Source organism: Asterias amurensis, chromosome 22 (genome assembly GCF_032118995.1).
Source record: "Asterias amurensis chromosome 22, ASM3211899v1".
Lineage (NCBI taxonomy): Eukaryota > Metazoa > Echinodermata > Asteroidea > Forcipulatida > Asteriidae > Asterias > Asterias amurensis.
This window is the reverse complement of record NC_092669.1, coordinates 13,059,587-13,083,516: the sequence shown is the minus strand read 5'-3', so window position 1 is coordinate 13,083,516 and position 23,930 is coordinate 13,059,587. Positions and strand designations below refer to the sequence as shown.

The following is a 23,930-nucleotide window of genomic DNA, read 5'->3' as shown; positions in this document are numbered from 1 at the left end:
GTTAGGTACCTGGGTGCAGGAATGTTCAAGTCATTTTTTGTATCTGGTTCCATTTGGTTCAGTTCATCGTTTTTTCTCAAAGAAGTTTCCATAGCCGATATCGTAAGTACAATATTTCTTCATCATCGTATGAGATTTAAAGACACTGGACACTATTGTAATTGTCAAAGACCAGTCTTCTCCTTTGTTGTGTCTCAACATAGTATGCATAAAATGAAAAAAAAAATTGTGAAAATTTGAGCTCAATCGGTCATCGAAGTTGCGAGATAATAATTAAAGAAAAAACACACTTGTCTTATGAATTGAAGTTGTGTGCTTTCAGATGCTTGATTTCGAGACCTCAATTCTAAATCCGAGTTCTCGAAAATCAAATTCGTGGAAAATTACTTCTTTCTCGAAATCTACATCACTTCAGAGGGAACCGTTTCTCACAATGTTTTATACTTTCAACAGCTCCCCATTACGCGTTACCAAGTAAGATTTTATGCTAACAATTATATTGAGTAATTATCAATAGTGTCCACGGCCCTTAATATCACTTATTTTTGTATCGTACAAATTTAATACTTTGGTTATTGGAAATTTATTTCCTTTCTACTTTTGTTGATTACGGCCTTTTGGGGTTGTTTTCTGGTCAAATAGCTGATCTGTATTTCTGAAGGATCAAAGACAGATCCGATAATATTGTTGGAATGCAAAGGTTTTATGGTGCAAATAGCAAAGTTGTTAGTGTCCTATTTTGGACCCACTATATTTGTTTCTTTAATTACTTTGATTATCCTGTGTGTATTTCCCCACAGTATTTGTTCAATCAGTATGCCGCCGCAAAGAACCCCCCGTAAATCTCTTTACATCACACCTGGCTTCGTTACGTTTCAGTGTTGAACTTGAAGTGATTTTCCCCGATAACAATTTGTGTTAATTTAGTTTGGACAATAATTATTATAATTGAACATCGTTTGATATCGAATTGGTGCAACGTACGATTTGTTCAAGCCTTAAAAGAACACGTTGCCTTGGATCGGACGAGTTGGTCTATAAAAAGCTTTTGTTATGAAATGCATATTGGTTAGAAAGATGTTTTAAATGTAGAATATAATGATCCACACAAGTATCTCTCAAAATTGCAGTTTTCCTTTTACGTCGCGAGCTAACACGGTCGGCCATTTATGGGAGTCAAAAATTTGACTCCAACAAAGGCCGACCGTGTTAGTCGACGAGGTAAAAAGAAAACCACGCAATTTCGAGGCATATTTTGTGTAGATCATTGTATTCTACTTTTACAACATCTTTCTACCCATATGCATTTTATAACAAACGAACGCTTTTCAAAAAACAACTAGACCGATCAAAGGCAACGTCTTCCTTATAGTTTTCTTTAATCTTTCAAGAAGCCTTCGATTGCATTTTCTTCAATCTTTCCGGAAAACTTTGATTGCTTGTTTTCTTTTAAATACCCTTCTGGTGTTGTTGATTTTATATTGAGTAAATTATGTATTTATATATTATTTTTCTATTTCATTATTTGATATTAGTTCACCTGCTCCTCGCCGAGTTATAAAATAAAGTACCGGGTCAAATAACACACAACTTGTCTGCCAACAATCACGTTAAAGACACTGTACATTATTGGTTTATTGTCAAAGACCAGTGTTCTCACTTGGTGTATCCCAACATAGGCATAGCAAAACATTAATGTGTGCTTCCAGATGGTTAATAAAATGCTTCAGGCCTGAAGTCTTTTATTATTTGAGTGAGAAATTACCTCTTTCTCAAAATCTATGTTACTTCAGAGGGAGCCGTTTCTCACAATGTTTAACACTATCAAGTAGTCATGGTTGCATCAACACGGTGACAGGGAACATACAAATTTTTTTTTTCAACCTTTGTTTTATTACAGATATTACAGTATCTATAAACACAATTTAAAAGTTAATATTAAACTTGGCTTACTTTCATACATTAATAACCTGTAGTTATCCTTAAATGGCTAAAAATAACAACAAAAGATGAGCCTTTTATACACTTACTTGTCTTGTGTGTCATGTTGTCATTATAAAAGACACTGGACACTATTGGTAAGTGTCAAAGACCAGTCTTCTCACTTGGTGTATCTCAACATATGCATGAAATAACAAACATGTACAAATTTGAGCTAAATTGGTCTTCTAAGTTGCGAAATAAAGATGAAAGAAAAACACCCTTGTCACACAAAGTTGTGTGCTTTCAGATGCTTGATTTCGAGACCTCAAAATCAAATTCGGAGGTCTTGAAATCAAATTCGTTGAAAATAACTTCTTTCTTGAAAACTATGTTACTTCAGAGGGAACCGTTTCTCACAATGTTTTATACTATCAACAGCTCCCCATTACTCGTTACCAAGTAAGGTTTCATGCTAATAATTATTTTTAAAAGTAAAAACCAAAAGTGTCCACTGCCATTGAATCAGCCATTTTAAGTCTTACTCCCTAACTGACAGGGTTTTGGATACATACAATGCTCATGAGAGTAACCAGACTGTTTTTGTTTACAGAGGAATTTGTAATAGATATTATTATTGAATTGTCAAACAGGCTTAAAGGAATATTACAGAATTGTTTTTTTTGCACAAAAAAAAACCAGTTCCTGGCAGTGAAGGAACTTTTTGTAATTCCACCATATACAAAAGCTTACAAACCTGTAGAGGTTAGAGATCAATCAGTGAAAAAACAATTACACATTTTGCATGACACCGGTTCAAAAAGAAAATGAATAAAATGCTCACTGAGCAATAACTCAAAACGGGAAATAAGTTTTGTGTATTTCTCATCATATAATGACATTAGTTTCAGACAGAAATATTTCAAGGGATGTTTTCTACTATCACCACCATTAGACCATGTAAGTTTTATGTAAATATGTGATCTTCACAATTTCTTTCTTATCAATTCTGTAGTGTTCCTTTAAATGTATATTACACATTATGTAAACATTTAGAGTTTAGTCAGTTGAGAGTGTCAGTATAAAACAGTAAAAAACCAAGCACGATTTTCAGCATATAAACACATTGTCCCTAATTTTGGCTGAAACAACTGAAATCAGCCTGATTTTGTTAGGTTTTCAAGTACAATTTTTTCATTAATATGACTTCATTTCAGAGGGAAATATTTCATAGACAAAAATGGTTCTAGAATTCTGTAATGATCCTTTATTGGCAGTGGACACTATTGGTAATTACTCAACATAAATAATTATTATTAGCATAAAACCTAACTTGGTAACTAGTAATGGAGAGCTGTTGATAGTATAAAACATTCTGAGAACCCTTTGAAGTAATGTAGTTTTCAAGAAAGAAGTAATTTTCCACGAATTTGATATTGAGACCTCAAAATTAGATTTTGAGGTGTCGAAATCAAGCATCTGAAAGCACACAACTTGTGTGACAACAAGGGTGTGTTTTCTTCCATTATTATCTCGCAACTTCGACGACCAATTGAGCCCATGGTTTCACAGGTTTGCTAGTTTATGCATATGTTGAGATACACTAAGTGAGAAGACTGGTCTTTGACAATTACCAATAGTGTTCAGTGTCTTCAAATTAAATGTATGAACTTAATAAACAGAAAAGAATTAAGACTATAGTCTTATCTTGACTAAGGTCGAGTTGCTCCTCCTTGGAGCCATAGATGCTATCTATGGACGTTCTTATACAACGCCATCATAACTGGTCTGGCTTTCTTGGCTTCAAGCGAAGACTCTGCAGCACTCGCAAATCCAGTTCCTCCCTGAGCAGTAGAAGAAAAAAAATTATTATTATTCAATACAGACTTTTAAACACTTGCCTCTCAAAGGATGTCGGCAAGGGTATCATCCACTAGGAGGCTGGCTGGTAGACCAGAATGCACTATAGGAGAGGGCTACTGCCACCAGGGGCATGTTACCACCTACTCCTGGGGCTGAAACAGGGTAATCCCCTTCACAGTCTGTAAGGATGAAGGCTTGGGTATCATCCACTTAGAGCCTGGCTGGTAGAGCAGAATGCACTAGGAGAGGGCTACTGCCACCAGGGGCATGTTACCACCTACTCCTGGGGCTGAAACAGGGTAATCCCCTTCACAGTCCGTAAGGATGTAGGCATGGGTATCATCCACTAAGAGCCTGGCTGGTACAGCGGAATGTACTACCTTCCCAACTTTTAATGAAGCAATTATGGTTAAAGCAGTGGACACTATTGATAATTACTCAACAAAATTGAGTTATATCCGTTAACTGTCACGAAGCGAGTCATACCCAAGTTAACGACACAATTTCAGTTCGGATATCCTAAAAAAGAAAAAGTGGACCTTCTTATGAGTTTCATATTATTCAGAGAAATCAGTACAAAGTTAACCCTTGGGGTGGAACCAACACATACGCTATGACTGGGTTGGCGCAGGGCTGTAGGGTCAAGCAACAACAATCAAAGTCACCCACGGAGTCGAACATTGTAGCAAGCCTATGAATTATGAACTTAAAAAAATAATTTGGGGTTGAAAAAAGAAAACTTGTCTATAAGGTGGGACTCGAACCAAAGACCTTCAGATTAACGTGCCGGTGCTCTACCAACTGAGCTATCTAGCCCTCTGTTGACGGTCTTCCTATTTTATCAGTTTCTTGGTTCAGGGGTACCAGTCATTCCAGTTTTAATAAAAGACCAAAAGATTTATAATGTACACAATGCACACAGGCCAAGTTTGTACGTTTGTACATTGGAAAATACCTCTTAGCTCAGAGCAGTTTTTACAAGACAGAAATTGAATAAGGAAGAGAGATAGTGGAATAAATCTTCACATGACAGAAATAATAATAGAGTAGGAATCATTTTCAGATTTATTGACAATGTCTAAAGTTGGGAGTACAATAAGAGACAGATATATCATTCATCTAAACAAGTCTACATTATGAGCAATAATCAACTGCAGTGTCAATCTAGATTTATTGACAATGTCTTAAGTTGAGAGTACAATAAAAGACAGATATAGCATTCATCTAAACAAGTCTACATGAGCAATAATCAACTGCAATGTCAATCTTGATTTATTGACAATGTCTAAAGTTGGGAGTACAATAAGAGACAGATATAGCATTCATCTAAACAAGTCTACATGAGCAATAATCAACTGCAATGTCAAGCTTGATTTATTGACAATGTCTAAAGTTGAGAGTACAAAAAGAGACAGATATAGCATTCAACCAAATAAGTCTACATGAGCAATAATCAACTGCAATGTCAATCTTGATTTATTGACAATGTCTAAAGTTGAGAGTACAATAAGAGACAGATATAGCATTCATCTAAACAAGTCTACATGAGCAATAATCAACTGCAATGTCAAGCTTGATTTATTGACAATGTCTAAAGTTGAGAGTACAAAAAGAGACAGATATAGCATTCAACCAAATAAGTCTACATGAGCAATAATCAACTGCAATGTCAATCTTGATTTATTGACAATGTCTAAAGTTGGGATTACAATAAGAGACAGATATAGCATTCATCTAAACAAGTATGAGCAATAATCAAACTGCAATCTCAAACTTGGTTATATAAAGATCAAACTAACTTTATAAACTACAATTCAACTACTTCACAGTCGAGTTAGTCTGTGCAAACAATGATTTGAAATCATGAACAAAATGATTTCTGTTGCAAGTGTCTCCAGAGTCACTCACTCCCAAACAACAACAAATGTACACAAAGGAAAGTTTGGAAATATAAAAAACAGAGAAGTACCATCAATAAATGTCCATAAAACTACAATTCAACTACTTTACAGTCTAGTCAGTCTGTGCAAACAATGATTTGAAATCATGGACAAAATGATTTCTGTTGCAAGAGTCTCTGGGCAATTCCACCAAAAAGTGTCCTCGGCCCAAAAAATATAGCATTCATCTAAACAAGTCTATATGAGCAATAATCAACTGCAATGTCAATCTTGGTTATATAAAGATCAAACTTACTCTATAAACTACAATTCAACTACTTTACAGTCTAGTTAGTCTGTGCAAACAATGATTTGAAATCATGGACAAAAAGATTTCTGTTGCAAGAGTCTCTGGGCAATTCCACCAAAAAGTGTCCTCGGCCCAAAAAATATAGCATTCATCTAAACAAGTCTATATGAGCAATAATCAACTGCAATGTCAATCTTGGTTATATAAAGATCAAACTTACTCTATAAACTACAATTCAACTACTTTACAGTCTAGTCAGTCTGTGCAAACAATGATTTGAAATCATGGACAAAATGATTTCTGTTGCAAGAGTCTCTGGGCAATTCCACCAAAAAGTGTCCTCGGCCCAAAAAATATAGCATTCATCTAAACAAGTCTATATGAGCAATAATCAACTGCAATGTCAATCTTGGTTATATAAAGACCAAACTTACTCTATAAACTACAATTCAACTACTTTACAGTCTAGTCAGTCTGTGCAAACAATGATTTGAAATCATGGACAAAATGATTTCTGTTGCAATAGTCTCTGGGCAATTCCACCAAAAAGTGTCCTCGGCCCAAAAAAATATAGCATTCATCTAAACAAGTCTATAATGAGCAATAATCAACTGCAATGTCAATCTTGGTTATATAAAGATCAAACTTACTCTATAAACTACAATTCAACTACTTTACAGTCTAGTCAGTCTGTGCAAACAATGATTTGAAATCATGGACAAAATGATTTCTGTTGCAAGAGTCTCTGGGCAATACTACCAAAAAGTGTCCTCGGCCCAAAAAATATAGCATTCATCTAAACAAGTCTATATGAGCAATAATCAACTGCAATGTCAATCTTGGTTATATAAAGATCAAACTTACTCTATAAACTACAATTCAACTACTTTACAGTCTAGTCAGTCTGTGCAAACAATGATTTGAAATCATGGACAAAATGATTTCTGTTGCAATAGTCTCTGGGCAATTCCACCAAAAAGTGTCCTCGGCCCAAAAAAATATAGCATTCATCTAAACAAGTCTATATGAGCAATAATCAACTGCAATGTCAATCTTGGTTATATAAAGATCAAACTTACTCTATAAACTACAATTCAACTACTTTACAGTCTAGTCAGCCTGTGCAAACAATGATTTGAAATCATGGACAAAATGATTTCTGTTGCAAGAGTCTCTGGGCAATTCCACCAAAAAGTGTCCTCGGCCCAAAAAATATAGCATTCATCTAAACAAGTCTATATGAGCAATAATCAACTGCAATGTCAATCTTGGTTATATAAAGATCAAACTTACTCTATAAACTACAATTCAACTACTTTACAGTCTAGTCAGTCTGTGCAAACAATGATTTGAAATCATGGACAAAATGATTTCTGTTGCAAGAGTCTCTGGGCAATTCCACCAAAAAGTGTCCTCGGCCCAAAAAATATAGCATTCATCTAAACAAGTCTATATGAGCAATAATCAACTGCAATGTCAATCTTGGTTATATAAAGATCAAACTTACTCTATAAACTACAATTCAACTACTTTACAGTCTAGTCAGTCTGTGCAAACAATGATTTGAAATCATGGACAAAATGATTTCTGTTGCAAGAGTCTCTGGGCAATTCCACCAAAAAGTGTCCTCGGCCCAAAAAATATAGCATTCATCTAAACAAGTCTATATGAGCAATAATCAACTGCAATGTCAATCTTGGTTATATAAAGATCAAACTTACTCTATAAACTACAATTCAACTACTTTACAGTCTAGTCAGTCTGTGCAAACAATGATTTGAAATCATGGACAAAATGATTTCTGTTGCAAGAGTCTCTGGGCAATTCCACCAAAAAGTGTCCTCGGCCCAAAAAATATAGCATTCATCTAAACAAGTCTATATGAGCAATAATCAACTGCAATGTCAATCTTGGTTATATAAAGATCAAACTTACTCTATAAACTACAATTCAACTACTTTACAGTCTAGTCAGTCTGTGCAAACAATGATTTGAAATCATGGACAAAATGATTTCTGTTGCAAGAGTCTCTGGGCAATTCCACCAAAAAGTGTCCTCGGCCCAAAAAATATAGCATTCATCTAAACAAGTCTATATGAGCAATAATCAACTGCAATGTCAATCTTGGTTATATAAAGATCAAACTTACTCTATAAACTACAATTCAACTACTTCACAGTCGAGTTAGTCTGTGCTAACAATGATTTGAAATCATGGACAAAATGATTTCTGTTGCAAGAGTCTCCCGAAACCCTCCAAAACAACAACAAAAAGTACAAAAAGGAGCGTTCTGGAGAAATGATCAATTAGTATGAAATCAAATAGCAACTTTTGACTGTATTTTAAATAGCTTTTATGACTGCACAAAGATATTGGGCCATCTGGGTCACAAGAAAATAGTGAAAAACATGAATGATGCAAAATATAAATGAGCAAAACGCTCACCGAGCAATAAACTCCAAACAGGAAATTAGTTTTATTTATTTCTAATCAAATGCGACATTTCAGACAAATATTTCAAGGGATGTTTTCTGCCATCATCATCATTAGACTGTGTAAGTTTTATGTCAATCTGTAATCTGAGCAATTTGTCTTACCAATTCTGTAATGTTCCTTTAAACGCACTGGACACAATTGGTAATTACTCAAAATAATTGTTGGCATAAAAACTTACTTTATAATGAGCAATAGTATGAGACATGGTGAGAAACGGCTCCCTCTGAAGTAGGTAGTTTATGAAAAAGAAGTAATTTCTCACTAAAAGATTTAAATTGAAATCGCGACCTCGGCTAAGGTCTCGAAATCAAGCATATGAAAGCACTCAACTTGTGAGGCAAGTGTTTTTTTTCTTCCATTCTCTCTCGCAACTTCGACAACCAATTGGGTTCCAATTTTACAGGTTTGCTATTTTATGTTTAGATACACAAGTGTGAAGACTGGTCTTTGGCAATTACCAAGTGTGTCCAATGCCTTTAAATGTGATGATAACAATAAAATAAACAATTCACATTATTTTAGCTGTTATGGCATTTTCATAATTGCTCACAACTTTTCCAATAATAAAGGGAATCTGACTTACAAAGCAAGTTATGGCAAAATATACAATAGTAAGCTTTATTACATTTTAATGAGTAATGATTTTAAAAGCAACTCGTTGCATGCAATGTTAAACTTTATAGAATGTTTCTCTTATCAAAAGGAAAAGGTTGCTCTACTTAATGAACAACAACATAATGTAATAATCAACCCTTTGCATGCTTCTATTTCTTGCAAATACTAGTTCCTGCCCGATGGAATGTTTTTACAAAACTACTGAAAATAGACAAGCCTGTAGGCCCCCTACTCAAGATATTTTTTTCTACCAACAACATTTTATTGCAAAATGCAAAACAAATCAACAATTACAGAGTGATTTGCAAACAACATGTAGAATTGATCAACTCAATGTCAATATTGAGAATTAAAATTTAATATTAGCACTTTTTTAGTGAAATATCAATTTGTATATTTTTGGGATTTAATTTGATTGATATATTTTGGTGGTCAGTTTATTTCATGAGACAGTTTTTGACCAGTATCATCATTATTAGATAACATTACACCTTGTTATAAATCTTCACTGATTTCAAATTTGCCACTGCAAGCTGCTGACCATCTGATGTCAATGAGATTCCAAATGGGCTGTACAGACCCTGAGCAATACAGCTGAGAAATCTACCCTGAGTGTCATACTGATGAATATGACCAGTGTTGAATACCACATTGCTCACTGCAATGTAGATAGCTGAGCTGTCACAGCATACACCTCTGCAGGATAGAACTTGTTGACTATTGATCTTTGTATTGATGCTGAATAATAAAGTACCAGTGAGTTCAACAATGTCTACTGGTTGTTCCCCCCAACCACTGACTACAACTCTGTCCTTGCTGTCAATGGCCAAGTAGTAAGGTTGTGTCTGAACTGAAACAGTGTCAATGAGTGAACCATCACTGGATCTGTGTTTAGTTATAACTGACCTCTTCACATCCCCGACCATGATTGTATCCTTCATGACTGCTACACTGCGGAGGTTCACTGATGTATTGCCCACTTCACTATGAGGCACTGTGTGGAATTCAAACATCTTAGTGCCATTCCTATTGTACATCTTGACAGAGTTGGTCTCATCTACAATCACTAACTGATTCTGGAATGCAGCAACACCCCAAGGGTCTGGAAAACAAAAGAACAAATGGATAGGACCCAATATAATGAATGATGATTCATTTGCAAATTACAATGTACTTTACATTATTTTGATTTTTGTAAAAATACAAAGATTTAATGTTTTCTGTGTTGCAAAAGCTCTTTGTAGTTTGCTTCCAATTGACACAGCACCTACATGCATTGACACAGTAGAACAACAACACAATTTGTTTTTAAAAATTATTAGCAAGGTGACTTCTAAAGAAATACATGGTATTGAATTCATTCTTTTTAACTTTTTTTCAGATTTTACCTAAAATACATTACTTGTTGATATTTCATTCTTTTTGTATTTTACTTCTTTTGTAGGTGTTGTTTAGAGGAATGTCAATTATTGAGAATGACAGCAGCAGAGTGGATTTAGTGATCATGCAGCGGATGAATGTAGTCCTAGTCTACAAGGTACAGTGAAATAGCAACAACCATTCAATTTCATGACATACAGTTTGACTACCATGGAAACCTTGTATTGATCACAAATGAACATTTTAATGATTGGACTTGAGTTGATGACAGCAAACAACAGTTTGTATACAAAGCTTTCTCAGTTTTGATTGTGGTATTGGATTGGATTAAAACCTTAATTTCATTATAATTAATCTTTGACTGTCGACCTGAAACTTATAATATCAAGAGTACTTTTTGCAGAGTTTTATCTGAGATTTACAACAATATACCTCTGACTACAAGATTTATAGGGAACTTACTGCTTGATAGTGGGATAGATTTCTTCTGGCGTCCCTTAGTGTCGTAGATTACCACTCTTCTATTCCTGTGGTCTGCCACTGCCATCTCATCCCCAGGTACAGAGGCATCAATACCCCAAGCCCCCTTGGCTTCTACATCATACTTCAAACCAAACTCCCACTTTGGCTCCTTCATAGGCTCCTTCATAGGCTCCTTAATAATCAGATTACCCAGGGAGATGTCACAAACTCCTGGGGTAAATCCCAGATCGTCCAGGGTCAAATCTATCTTGGGTTGATTTTGATCTCCGAGTAATTTCAAGTCCTTACTGATTGTTAGATAGCTTGCAAGGAAGTCAGGCACTGATGAATTCTTGCTGACATCTTTGGCAGTCTGCAGTGAATGCTTTATTTGCTGTGAGTTTAGACTCACTGTTTGCTCAAATCCCTCAAATTTCTTGTTCTGATCTTTAAGGATAGTTTCTATTTCATCAATGATGCGATTCTCTTGAGCTGTTACCTCAGCCCTGATCTCATCCGCTCTGTTCTTCACCTCTGCCATGGTTCTCTTAGCTGCGATGTTTAGGTTGTCTTTCATTGTTGAGGCAGTTGCTTGAGATTGATCAAGGTTCTTCAGGGTTTCTTCAAGGGGAGTAAAGAGTTGAGCTAATGACTGTTTGTATGTGGATGAGGCTTGTGATGGTCTAGAAAATGCCATTTTGATCTGAATAAAAAAAAGCACAATTAACAAACTAATGAATCAAATATTATAAACCGCAAGGGAATTTGACTAGGTAAACTTTAAATGATATGGGGTTAAACTAAGAAAATTGGACTAGAGTGGGAACTTGAACCAGCGACCTCCGGAGTAGCGTGACGATGCTCTACCAACTGAGCTATCTAGCCAACAGAGAGAGACAAACAACACATGGCTAGATAGCTCAGTTGGTAGAGCGCCAGCACATATTATCTGGAGGCCGTTGGTTCAAGTCCCACTCTAGTAAATTTGTCTTTGATAAACCTCAAATCAAAAGACTTAACATTCAATTTGGATGAACAGCTGATTGCTATTCTACATCAAATTGAAACATGCATCATACATTAAATGGGAATGTAATGACACATTAAAACATTCTGAGTAAATAAAAGATTTCTTTGATGTAGCATTTTTCAACCAGCTTTTAAGCAACCAATTATTATTATTACTATTTAATAGGCATCAAAACACATACAAAATACAAACATAAATAAAAGCCAGGGACATATATATATGCCTACAATTAAAAAAGTTTACCAAAAACTGTAGCCCGAGGGCCTTCAAATCCAATATCCCTGGCCATATATTAAAAATCTATAATTATTTACAATATTAAGTCTATAAAGACATTAAAAGCATTAGACAACAATAGAGGGATCGTAATAATGAGTTAACCCCAACAGGCAAATAATTAATCATCAAAAATTTAACAAACAAAAAAAAATCAAAAAAATTAGCATTCATTTTCAGTCAATAACAAATATTTTAATACCAATGGGATTTTGGGACTCTTTGGTTCAGCACTGAATATCGGGCCATGCAGAGGTTAAAACATAAATGATGCGGTCCTTTACCAGACAATTTGAGACAAGTCCCTTGCATGGGAAATTGCTATTGGTTGTTTAATTGTTGTGATATCGTCAATTTTTTTAACTTGATTTTCAAGTCTTAGAAAATGTTGCAACCAGTTATTCAGAAATAAATAACCAGCCTTTACTTCAATTGCATTGGAAGAGAAATTCATTCTTATCTGAGTTAATCATGGAGCTAGGAAACAGATTTCTACCCATTTGAGAAACCATACACACATGTCAATTGTACAACACTTTTACATGAAAACCAAAGATTACCCTCTATTAAAATGTCTAAGCTGCAAAAAAAATAACAAATTATCTCCTTCACAAAGTAAGTGGTATGTGTATACAATCTTAGTCCTGTTTTAAATAAGCTGAAGTATTTTAGCAAAAATGAATCAGTTTGTGATCTGTACTCACCTAAGCACTTAGTACTGTTCAAAAAGATGTCCAAGATACGTCTGCAATCCTGTCGGGATGTTCACTGAGTTAACAGCAGTCTCTTATTTCCTGGTAGAATGCAGGATTTTATCGCAACAAATACAGTCACAAAAACACCTACGTAGCAAGTTTGTACTATGTACTGTGCAGGGTGTGTCCACTGTTGCTGGATCAAAGTACAACTTACAATGTACTGCAGTACTGTATGTTGACAATGAACTTCAGTGTCAAAGGTCATGGAGCTAGCGATAATGCACTTCTGTATGTTGTCAAGGGCTGTTATCAGTGAACTTGGCAATGTACATGGTGTAAACAACTCCATGAGGGCACAACAATACATGAACTTGTAAAGAGCGCCATACAAAATAAGGTTATTTATAACTAGATATGAAAAGGTCAGAGCTGTATCAGCTATGGGAAATATAACAGTAGCCTACAACTTGCAATTTTGTATCTTATTTTGTCACACTCACATACAATCGTTTCCAACCCTACATAAAACGATTATATAGCCATAACTTGTCTCCAACCAGTTTGTGATGAAATCACATTTATAATAATAATAATAATAATAATAATATGAAGCATTTATATAGCGCTCTACGGAGAACAGAGCGCGTTACATGAGACTATGACAACAAAAGAAAAACAAACAAACTAGGATGGGTGGGGAAAAAGAAATGTCTTGAGGAGGCTTTTGAATACAGGCAACGAGATCGCCTCTCTCAGACCCGCGGGGAGCTCATTCCATAGGCGAGGGGCAGCTATTAAAATAAAAATGTACACAGAGTTTTTTCCAAGTACAATTAGTGCTAAGCACAAGTTAATTTCATGCTAGAGTCCCACAGCAAGTACTAAGCAAAATCTCACTTAATGCTAGAGTCCCATATCATTACAGGCTAGATGACTCCTCACTCATTGCATTATAAATGGTGCTACATGTACAAGCACAAGTTCAATTCATGCTTAGAATCAAACATGTTAGCTTTACAGGCTAGATGACTCAATGCCTAAATGGTGCTAAGCACAAGTTCATTTCATGGTTAGAGTCACATAGCACCACAGGCTGGATGCTCCTTGCCTAATGGTGCTAAAGCACAAGTTCAATTCATGCTCAGAGTGACATATAGCACTACAGGCTAGCTGACTCCATTGCATGCTTATGTCACATAGCAGTACAGGCTAGCTGACTCCTTGCCTAAATGGTCTATAAGCACAAGTTCAGCTCCTGCTTAGAGTCACAGTAGCAGAACAGGCTGGCTGGCTGACTGGTAAAGCTGAGGTACAGCGTACAAAGAAACCAATGAACCGTGTACTGAATAATTATTGAACTATCTCAACTTTCAGTTTGTAAGTTACCATTGCTGCCTGTCTGTGTAGCACCCATACACAGAGTACACATTAATTTGTATTCATAAATACCTCAGACAGTTTCGCTATTCCCTATTGGTGGAGAGCGCGTCACGTGGGTGTGTATAAACCTTTGTTTATGACCAGTAAAAAGTGTTGAAACATGGGCGTGACACGCAAGCTTGCACCTGTTCTTACAAGACAGTTTCTTCATTCCTATTGGTCGAGAGCAACGGCTGAAACAGTTGTGCCACATCACGCAATACGCGCGATGCGCACAGCATTCCCTTATAAGGAGTTGTTTACCCGAGGGCGGCAGAGGGCTTTAAAATTTCATAGCTGGAGGGGTGTTGTGTTAAAAAGAAATCATTGAACAATGAATTTTTGCATTTATTTTACTTTTTGACCAAACATTTCTGATGTTTTTTGACCGAAAAGGTATTTATAAATGGGAATCAAAGTGTGTTGAATCGGTTCGTCTCGGTAAAACTATCAAGAACCAGGCCTCGTTGGGATTAAACCACTTGTTGAAAACCTCTTCAGCACACATTGATTCCCTTAGTAACTTGACGGTATGGGATTCGACTTGCCTCTAGCTACCAGGCAATCTCTGTGGTGTTGGTAAGACACCCATTACTCTATGAGTGCGTTCGATTAGCTTCCCTGGGTCGACCCTGGTCCCTGCCCCTGGTACAATCGAATAGCTTTGACGTCATTCCATAGGCTCACCGCCCGGGTCAGCCCCAAATGCCCTGCTTGTGGAAAGGGTCACTTGGGGCTGGCCCCAGATGCATGACGTTACCACGAGAGGGTGAGTAATAGTTTGATAAGCTCTTCGTGTCAGGGGCTCACCGGAATGAGCACCGCGAGGACGACACAGGGAAGTTCATCAAACGCACCCTAGACAGCAAAGGTTGTGGGTTTGAATCCCACCTAAGGAATAGCCTGTGATTTTTTTATACAGAGCTCTGGAAAGTTATGAGGAGCCCCCTTCCCTTTACAGTGCCAACACACATCGGTATGCATGTAGGCTGCGTTTTCTGACGTATTGGATACTGATCTACTCACGTTAAAAGTTTATTTAGTGTAGTGTGGAAACTAAAGTTTTCTTCATTATATTCAGACACTAGGCTGTTATGATTTATGATCAACTGGTATTTTTATTTTATTTGGCCCTACATGCAATTGCCGAGTTACTTGTCCTAACTCAAGATAAGACGAGTCCTAACTCTTTGTGAAATCGACCCTACATGTACAGTAGGTGTTACAAGCAACGAGTGGTACTATTCAAACCACGGAAGGAGTTCGAACCTGTTCCTAGGCAGGTCCTAAGGAGGTAAGACGAGTCCTAACTTTTTTTTCAAATTTTGGAAACCCTGGTCCAAAGCGGCTAATTGCTGAGCGTTCAGATTACTGCGCAAGGTCGTATTATTTATAAATGCATATATTCATGTCATGACTTGGCAGATTTGCCGGGTACCCTGACTTCTCATGAATCCTACACAAGATGGTGTCCACAGTCAGGACGAACTTGAATGTAATTTTTGTATTGTATACGTATCTACTATTATCATCGCAGATTTTTGTTCAAACCTTTCTGCATCAGCATAGTCACGCGCTGTGTGAGATAATAGACTGTGCCAGTCTCGCACAAGTCATGCGCGTATCAGAACTTCCAGGACCTTATAGTCCAAACTTAATGGTGGTTTACGTGGGGGTGATTGTGTTTCGGCAATTATAACAGTTTAATAACGTAGTTTGTCTAATTTGAGTAATTACCATTCATGTCCAGTGCCTTACCAAGCAAGTTCTAGTGCTCCGGTAATAGCACTCTTGTCTGCATCTACCTAGTGTCCTGAAAGTCTCTATTGGACTTACCTTTACTTTGATGATATTGACAGGAGGTGCAGCTCCCATCAAGTTTAGAATCTATTCCATGCCGGCTGTTGGCCGGGCCAAAACAGAAGTCCCTGATGTCACAGATAGGTGGGAAAGATTTGTTTCCACAGTGTAGGGCCAAACTAAGGGGTAGCCACGTTTCCTTTATTACAGTTAGGTCAAACAAAATAAATGTTCCGTTTCCAATTACTTCACCTACCTAAAAATTACGCTGCAAATTCCGCAACTTCCATCTTTTGTCAAGTAACACAACCAAAGCAAGCTAGTCAAAACATTGAGGAGAATTAAGATTTCACACTCCGCGGGAGTGAAGCTAATAATGAGAGGTCCCCTCAATCCACATAAGCTAATGTAGCAGTCCCGGCCAATTTCCCACCTTCTGCCCAGTTAGTAGTTAAAAAGCAGGATACATTCAGAACTGAAAAGTCTCTCAAATTCTGAAAATCTACACGCGGTTATTAGCGGGACAAGTTACTCAAAAGAACATAATCTACCTGGCAAGTATACACACCGCAACCCAAAATATTGATTTTTTATTCTTCAAAGTTTTCTTGGAAATAAATTTACCTTGACACTGTGTATCACATATCCATTCCGTAGATTTTGGTCGCCAAAGCGCTGACGTTCCCACCGGCGATTCTATACATGGTCGGGAACCAATCAGAGACGTGCATCAAGTCATGTGAGATACGCCTCGGCTTCTCCAGCAGTGGGCTATTAACGAAGCCGACCCCCTGACTCCGCCCTCCCACAGGGTGGACTTTCATGCCCCTCAGTGGCCAGTTGCAACCGACGCTTTGGTCGTAACCTTCACCAGCGCCCCCATTGTCTGTAGTCCAGAGCCCGGATTAGACGAGATGTTTGGTGATGTTTTTCCAATGGAGTCTTCAAAAGCTGAAACCATACCTGGAGGAAACAAAAACCAAACCAAATCCTGAAGACAATCAGAGCATACTGAGCGTGTTAAAGCTTGAATTGTCAATCACTGATTCTTTTAAAGACACTGGACCCTTTCGGTACAAATACAAATATCTTACAGGGTTTACAGCAGGTAGTGGTGAAAGACTTCTCTTGAAATATTATTCCATAAAATGCTTTATACTTTTTGAGAAAACAGTAAATTTATTTTAAACACATGTTATGACACGGCGAAACGCGCAGATACAAGGGTGGGTTTTCCCGTTATTTTCTCCCGACTGATTGATGACCAATTGAGCCTAAATTGTCACAGGTTTGTTATTTGATATAGAAGTTGTGATACTGGACACCTTTGGTAACTGTTAAAGACCAGTCTTCATACTTGGTGTATCTCAACACAATATGCATAAAATAACAAACCTATGATAATTTGAGCTCGATTGGACGTCTGAGTTGCGAGATAACTATGAAAGAAAAAACATCCATGTCACACAAAGTTGTGTGTTTTCAGATGCTTAATTTCGGGACCTCAAAATCTAATTCTGAGGTCTCGAAATCAAATTTGTGGAAAATTACTTCTTTCTCGAAACTACATTCCTTCAGAGGGAGCCCTTTCTCACAATGTTTTATACTATCAACAGCTCTCCATTGCTTCTTACCAAATAATTTTTTATGCTAAATGAGTCATTACCAATAGTGTCCAGTTGGTGTTACTGGAAACCTCCTCATTAAACTCCAACGATACAAGTTTAAATTCTACTAGACAACATTAATAACAATAACCAAATTGAGGCAATTTTTGGCCAATATAATAGCCTTTCACGCGGTGCACGTTTTGTCATCGGTGGTGGTCAATGACGTCATGTGTTACAAATGGTTGCCTGATAGTGACGCTATGTTGATTAGATAGTCCTGGGGCCGATTTCACAAAGAGCTATGATTGATCTTAACTGCAAAGCAATCGTAGAAAGTTGCTTTGTCATTATAATGCAATTTTATCTCTTGTGGTGATACTGACAATTTGTCTTACGATGGATTTTATTGTTTTGTGAAATTGAGCCTAGAACCCACAGTGAGGTTCCCAGAGCCTCCTCGTTCTACCGAAATACGCAAATGGCTCATTTCTACCAACAGAGGGCGTACCAAAACAGATCTCTATTTCTAGTATCTGTGATAGCATTTCATAGGACCCACAGTCTAGATTCCAGAGCCTCCTTGTTCTGAAGTACTGTAATACGCAAATGGCTCATTTCTACCAACAGAGGGCATACCAAAACGGATCTCTATTTCTAGCATCTGTGATAATAGCATTTCATAGGCCTTTTTAAAACGACGGCTTCAGCTTTGGATTCGGCTCAGGGTAGCTTAGCCCCGTCGGTTGTTTTTACAATTTGCGCGTGCTTTGCTTATCATCATACGCGCTCAGGGCTTCAGACGAGAGAACGGAACCTGAAGCTGAATCCAAAGCCGAAGCCATGGTTTTGAAAAGGGCCATCGTTAGTGATAGCAGTTTGTCTTGGGCTAGCGCCCTCTATAGGTGATAGTTTTTTGGCAGTAGCAACTTAGTCAGCAGTAGATTGTAGCATAGAAACAGGGCCCAATTTTATAGAGCTGTTTATAAATATAAGCACAAACAGCAGCTAAGCACAACATAAATTATGCTTACAAGATCAAGGTTGCCAGACAAACTATAGTATTATATCACATGTACAACTTGTGACTGGTATCCTGTTCATTTCTGCTTAGCAGACCATAGTTTAACTTATTAAACAATGGTCTGCTAAACTTTAAGAAAGAATTACAATAAATAATAAGTTGGGTGTTTACCCTTTACAGTCACTGAGGGTCACTGATGTGTGTTATATTTGTGTCTGTCCTATGTAGTTTGGTTACAGTGCCCCAAAACAAGCATGTGTATTGAGTGTGGGGAAAGTTTTGGTTTTGAAAGGAAACTGGAGTTTTTGATTAAGGGGGCAAACGATCGTAAAACTAATGTTTACTTCTAAAAAGTCTAAGGCTCTATCTACGACGATTCAATTTTAATAAGGTTCGCGTGGGACCACTATTATAGTTTCTAGAAGTAGAGCATGAAGGTTTCTACCACCAATGGATAGAGCATGGAGTTAGAAATAAAGGAAATCAAAACTAAATTGTCGCCAGTGAATTCCTGCCAGGGCTTGTTTAAACAACAAACTACTAAATAAAGACAGTCAGATTTTCTGGTAAAAAAAACCTACGTCAAATTACATGTCTTGCCTACTATAGTCCCTGATCTTATCTAAAATAATATTAAATCTAAAGATTTACCTTGAAACTGAACACAGAATCCAGATGAAAGAAGGGCAGAGATTGAAAAACTCCCGTGGCCATTCACACAAGTTCTCGACAACCTTGAACTACTTCATGTCTAGAGGGGGCGCTATACACAAAATGGGAGATGAATTTTGTAGACTGCTGGCAAGATACGTTTACGATGACGTCATTGCACTTGAGACCTATCACGACGGTCGACCATTCCGGGTTGAAAAGTTGTCAGGGTCGCTACCGTGGCCACAAAACCACTTGCAGGGTAACAACCAAAAACAACAGCATACCCCCCCCCCCCAACTGACAACCCCCCCCCCCCCACTTAGAGAAATGCTACCCCCACCCCCCCCCACCCCTTGACTTCCATCATCTGTCATGTCATCTTATCGGCCGATGGACCTTTAAAATGATCCCTCCATCTTGGTCATATTCCTTTAATTGTATCGAATAACAACATGAATGCTAAACTTAAAGGCAGTGCACACTATTGGTAATTACTCAAAATAGTTATTAGCATAAAACCTTACTTGGTAACGAGTTATGGGGAGAGGTTGATAGAATAAAACATCGTGAGAAACGGCTCCCTCTGAAGTGACGTAGTTTTCGAGAAAGAAGTAATTTTCCACGAATTTGATTTCGAGACCTCAAGTTTAGAATTAATTTGAGGTCTCGAAATCAAGCATCTGAAAGCACACAACTTCGTGTGACAATCGACAAGGGTGTTTTTTTTCTTTCATAGTTATCTCGCAACTCCGACGACCAATCGAGCTAAAATTTTCACAGGTTTGTTATTTTATGCATATGTTGAGATACACCAAGTGAGAAGACTGGTCTTTGACAATTACCAATAGTGTCCAGTTTCTTTAACCATGGAACCAGACTATTTTGTTCTTCCAGCCTCGATTTGATTAAATAATAACATATAAATTTGAGATATTTTATGGCTGCACCATGATAAAGGTCTAGGCCGGCCTAAAGAGATTGTTGGTCTCGCATGGGCTCATTTTTCATGAGCCCGTAAGCACAGAAACTTGCTAAGCACAAAATAATCTTGCTTAGCAAAACAAGCTCACCAGCCAGAACAAAATACACAGTTACCATTACTACGACTTATACCCAACTAATTTCTTGCTTTAACAACGAAATTGGCACGCAGTATTTTCTCGAGTTTGTCTGCATCGCAAGAGTACTAGACTTGACTCAAGTCCCAATCCCGTGTTTTGTGATGCTACGGGGTTGTTTCACAGTATAGTTGAGGTAATAGCTTAGGGACCTCTCACACGAGAATGGGACTTGAATCAAGTCTACAAGAATACATGCACGGTCGAGGTCTAGATCTATTGCTGTCAATGGTGCACGGACAATGCAATACTACAGTGTGGCCACGACGTCGGTGACATGACCGTTTTGGTTGCGCACAAACATTTGAAAAAAACCTTTTGTTCTCGGATTAACTTTGGAAGACAAATTTGCTTCCCCGCCTTTTTGCCGCGAATCCGGATCTTGTTTTGTTTTATCGTCTGCAACTGCGGAAAAAATGACGTCATTGCACTACAGACCAATCACGGTCGACTATTTCGAGTTGGAAAAATGTGCGGAGCAAAAATTAGACCGTGAAATCGACTCGAAAATCATACAAACCGTCGTCGGGAATGAAGAATATTTTGATCATTCTTGAGATTTTAATCAAAAAAGACAATTCAGGCATAATTTGTTTGGTCAAATTTAAAATAAGATTACTAAAAAGTTAAATAATGTCTCGAGCGGAGGGATAACTTTACTTGGAATCCCGGACTTTCATTTGTTTGTGTACAAATTAACCTCATTACTGTTATTCGGCCGCCCTTGCTGCCGGGGCCCTGGGTGGGCGCCCTGGGCGGGCGAATCACTCTGGAGCTGAAATTCAACGGGTGTGGTTGTGTTATTGCACCGCTAATTTTTAGTTCAATTTTGAATGACTTTCCCGAAGTTTTGAGAGCTGTTTCACACCCTAAACACCAACAAGTTGTCGCTGGTCATAAGGTAAGAATAAATATGTATTAAAAAAAAACATTTATTCTGAAAAAGGCGTTTTAAAACTCAAAATCCGTCTTGCCTTTTCAGCCAGCCCCAAAAAATATTATTAACCAAAGTCATAAATTAAGAAGTATCTTGCAGCAACTCTGCGGCAAAGTGACAAGTTGGCTTTAGATCCTACTAATTTTAAATGTTTTGGGGTCAATTTCTTTTGAATGTTTCTTTGTTCTGGAAAACAGTGTTTTGCTGAGTAAGTCAAAGAAAAAAACAGCTTCATAATGTAAAGTTCACTCATAATCCCTTGCTTTCTCCTCCATCCACAGAGCGACAACAGCCGTAAGGACCATCTCTCGCTGAAGACTGAGCGCTCTTCCAGAGAGTTTCTTTCAAAAGGCGGCAAGCCCGGCACGGCAGACACGGCATGCCACAGCCAGCCATACTAAGACGAACTTCAAGCAATCGTCTGGGGTAAGTCAGAAACAATCCCATTTAATTTAAGTGAAAACAAAAAACTTTAAAACTCGCACGCACTGTTACTAAAGAGAGATTTTTTTAAAAGCCAAACTGACCTGTCTTGTGAAATTTTAGGTAGGCTAAATAATTGTTGCCGTCAAACTAAACCTTCAACGTTACACGTACACCCGTCTGGTGATGAGTCTATAGTTTTATAACCATCCACGTTCAAAACAAAACTACCAGTCGTGAAAATGTTACGTCTTGTGTATAAAAAACAAATAGTCAAAATTTACATGTAAAATCCAGATTTTTGTCTTTAGCTTATAATTAGCGGCGGCTGCATGAAGTTCACTCTAAGTGCGAGGAAGAATGTCCTGACAACCTAAGACAAAATTTGAAATCCATTTGTTTTAGCGGCGACAGCCTGCTAAATTCACACTAAATTTGCCGAAGAATTTCCTGAAATTAAATTCAAAATCCAGTTTTTGTTTTTAGTCGCTAAGTTCACACTAAATTTGCTGAAGAATTTCATGAAATTAAATTCAAAATCGAGTTCTTTTTTTTAGTCACGACAGTCTGCAAATTTCACACTAAAGTTTGCAAAAGAATTTCCTGACACTATGTGCAAACAAAATATAAAATCGTCGATTCCAAACTTCATGTCAGCGGCAAATTGTTGCTGTCGTAAACTTCTCATAATACTGACATGACTGATTTGTTCAAATATTTTTGCCAGCCCTACTTAAATGCATAAGTGATAGTCAGTCTTCATCTCCCGAAACCTTAAAAATTTGCTAAGCAGAGAAAAACAGTGCTTATCAGAAATTGATTACCAGCCAAAGTTCCATGAAGCTTACATTATTCCAATTAGAATGGTACCGACTTATTGTTGATTATCAAAACAAATTGCTGAGAATTTGTTTCTGCTTAATACTACAGGTATACGAAATTGTGCAATAGCTGGTTGACCATTGCAAAATTCCACAACCAGTATTTGCATATCAAATACTTTGAAGCTAGGTTAGGTGAATAGTATTACAAACTATACATCAGCATCGTCGAATGTAACATTTTGGCTGAATAGGCGTGACAGGTGGATTAGCTGTTGGCATGATTGGTTGATTGGGCTCCACAATGCAAAGGAATTTGTAACTAATATGAAGCCCTTTTCAAAGGCAACAGATTGCTTCTGCCAAAAATAATGTGGATGTCTAGGTGCAAATTGTATTAGGGTGTCTGTAAAGGCCTGAATTTGGGTGTATTTCAAAGAGAACAGTCTGTTTAAAAATAGCATCAGCATCAGCAACATTTTAAGTGTTCCTATTTAATTGCCAAGTTAGTTGGTAATGTTTCTTCACAGAGCAATGGTATGTTTCGATTTTTGGGGTTGTTGTCAAAGATGTGAAGTGTGTCTTTGTGAAAAAACAGGAGACAAAATGTTTTTGTTTGAGTTCTTTTGGGGATAAAAATGACGAGGTATGCCTTGATGTAGCAATATACAAAATTCTTTTGCTATTTTCTCAAGCCACTCATTGAGGGACGTCTGTTCAAAGCCATTGGACACTTTCGGTAAACAGTATTGTCCAAACGCCCACAGTTCGTGTATCACAACTGATATAAAAAAAAAAAAAACTTGTGAAAACTTGGGCTCAATCGGTCATTGGAGTCGGGAGAAAATAACAAGGAAAACCCACCCTTGTTTCCACACGTTTTGCCGTTTCATGACATGTGTTTAAAATAAATTTGTAATTCTCGACAACGAGAATTGATACTTGTTTTAATGTTTTCTCGAAAAGTAAAGCATTTCATGGAATAATATTTCAAGAGAAGTCTTTCACCATTACTTTCTGTAAACCCTGTAAGTTATTTGTAAATCTGTGATTTTTTTTTTTCTGTTCCGAAGGTGTACAATGGCTTTAAATATATCTATGTGATGTTTGTTTACAGCGTGTTTTGAAACTTAGTAAACAGGGAAAATGTGAGTAATACAGGTTTGTTATAGAAGAGTTTGCGGTAACACCATGTAA

The 23,930-nt window shown here is 37.3% G+C and overlaps 1 protein-coding gene and 1 long non-coding RNA gene across 2 annotated transcripts; both read right to left on the bottom strand.

Moving 5' to 3' along the window:
- Window positions 1-1,605: 1,605 nt before the first annotated feature.
- Window positions 1,606-19,519, bottom strand: LOC139953557 (uncharacterized). Its single transcript, XR_011787998.1, has 3 exons — window positions 19,432-19,519; window positions 16,774-17,112; window positions 1,606-3,764 (listed from the first exon to the last, which is right to left on the bottom strand). It is a non-coding gene; the product is annotated as an uncharacterized lncRNA (long non-coding RNA).
- Window positions 3,831-13,368, bottom strand: LOC139953552 (uncharacterized). The gene is made up of 3 exons (XM_071952990.1): window positions 12,937-13,368; window positions 10,927-11,629; window positions 3,831-10,186 (listed from the first exon to the last, which is right to left on the bottom strand). Exons 2-3 carry the CDS (start codon window positions 11,621-11,623, stop codon window positions 9,570-9,572), a joined length of 1,314 nt encoding a protein of 437 aa, XP_071809091.1. The 5' UTR covers window positions 11,624-11,629; window positions 12,937-13,368; the 3' UTR covers window positions 3,831-9,569.
- Window positions 19,520-23,930: the final 4,411 nt, after the last annotated feature.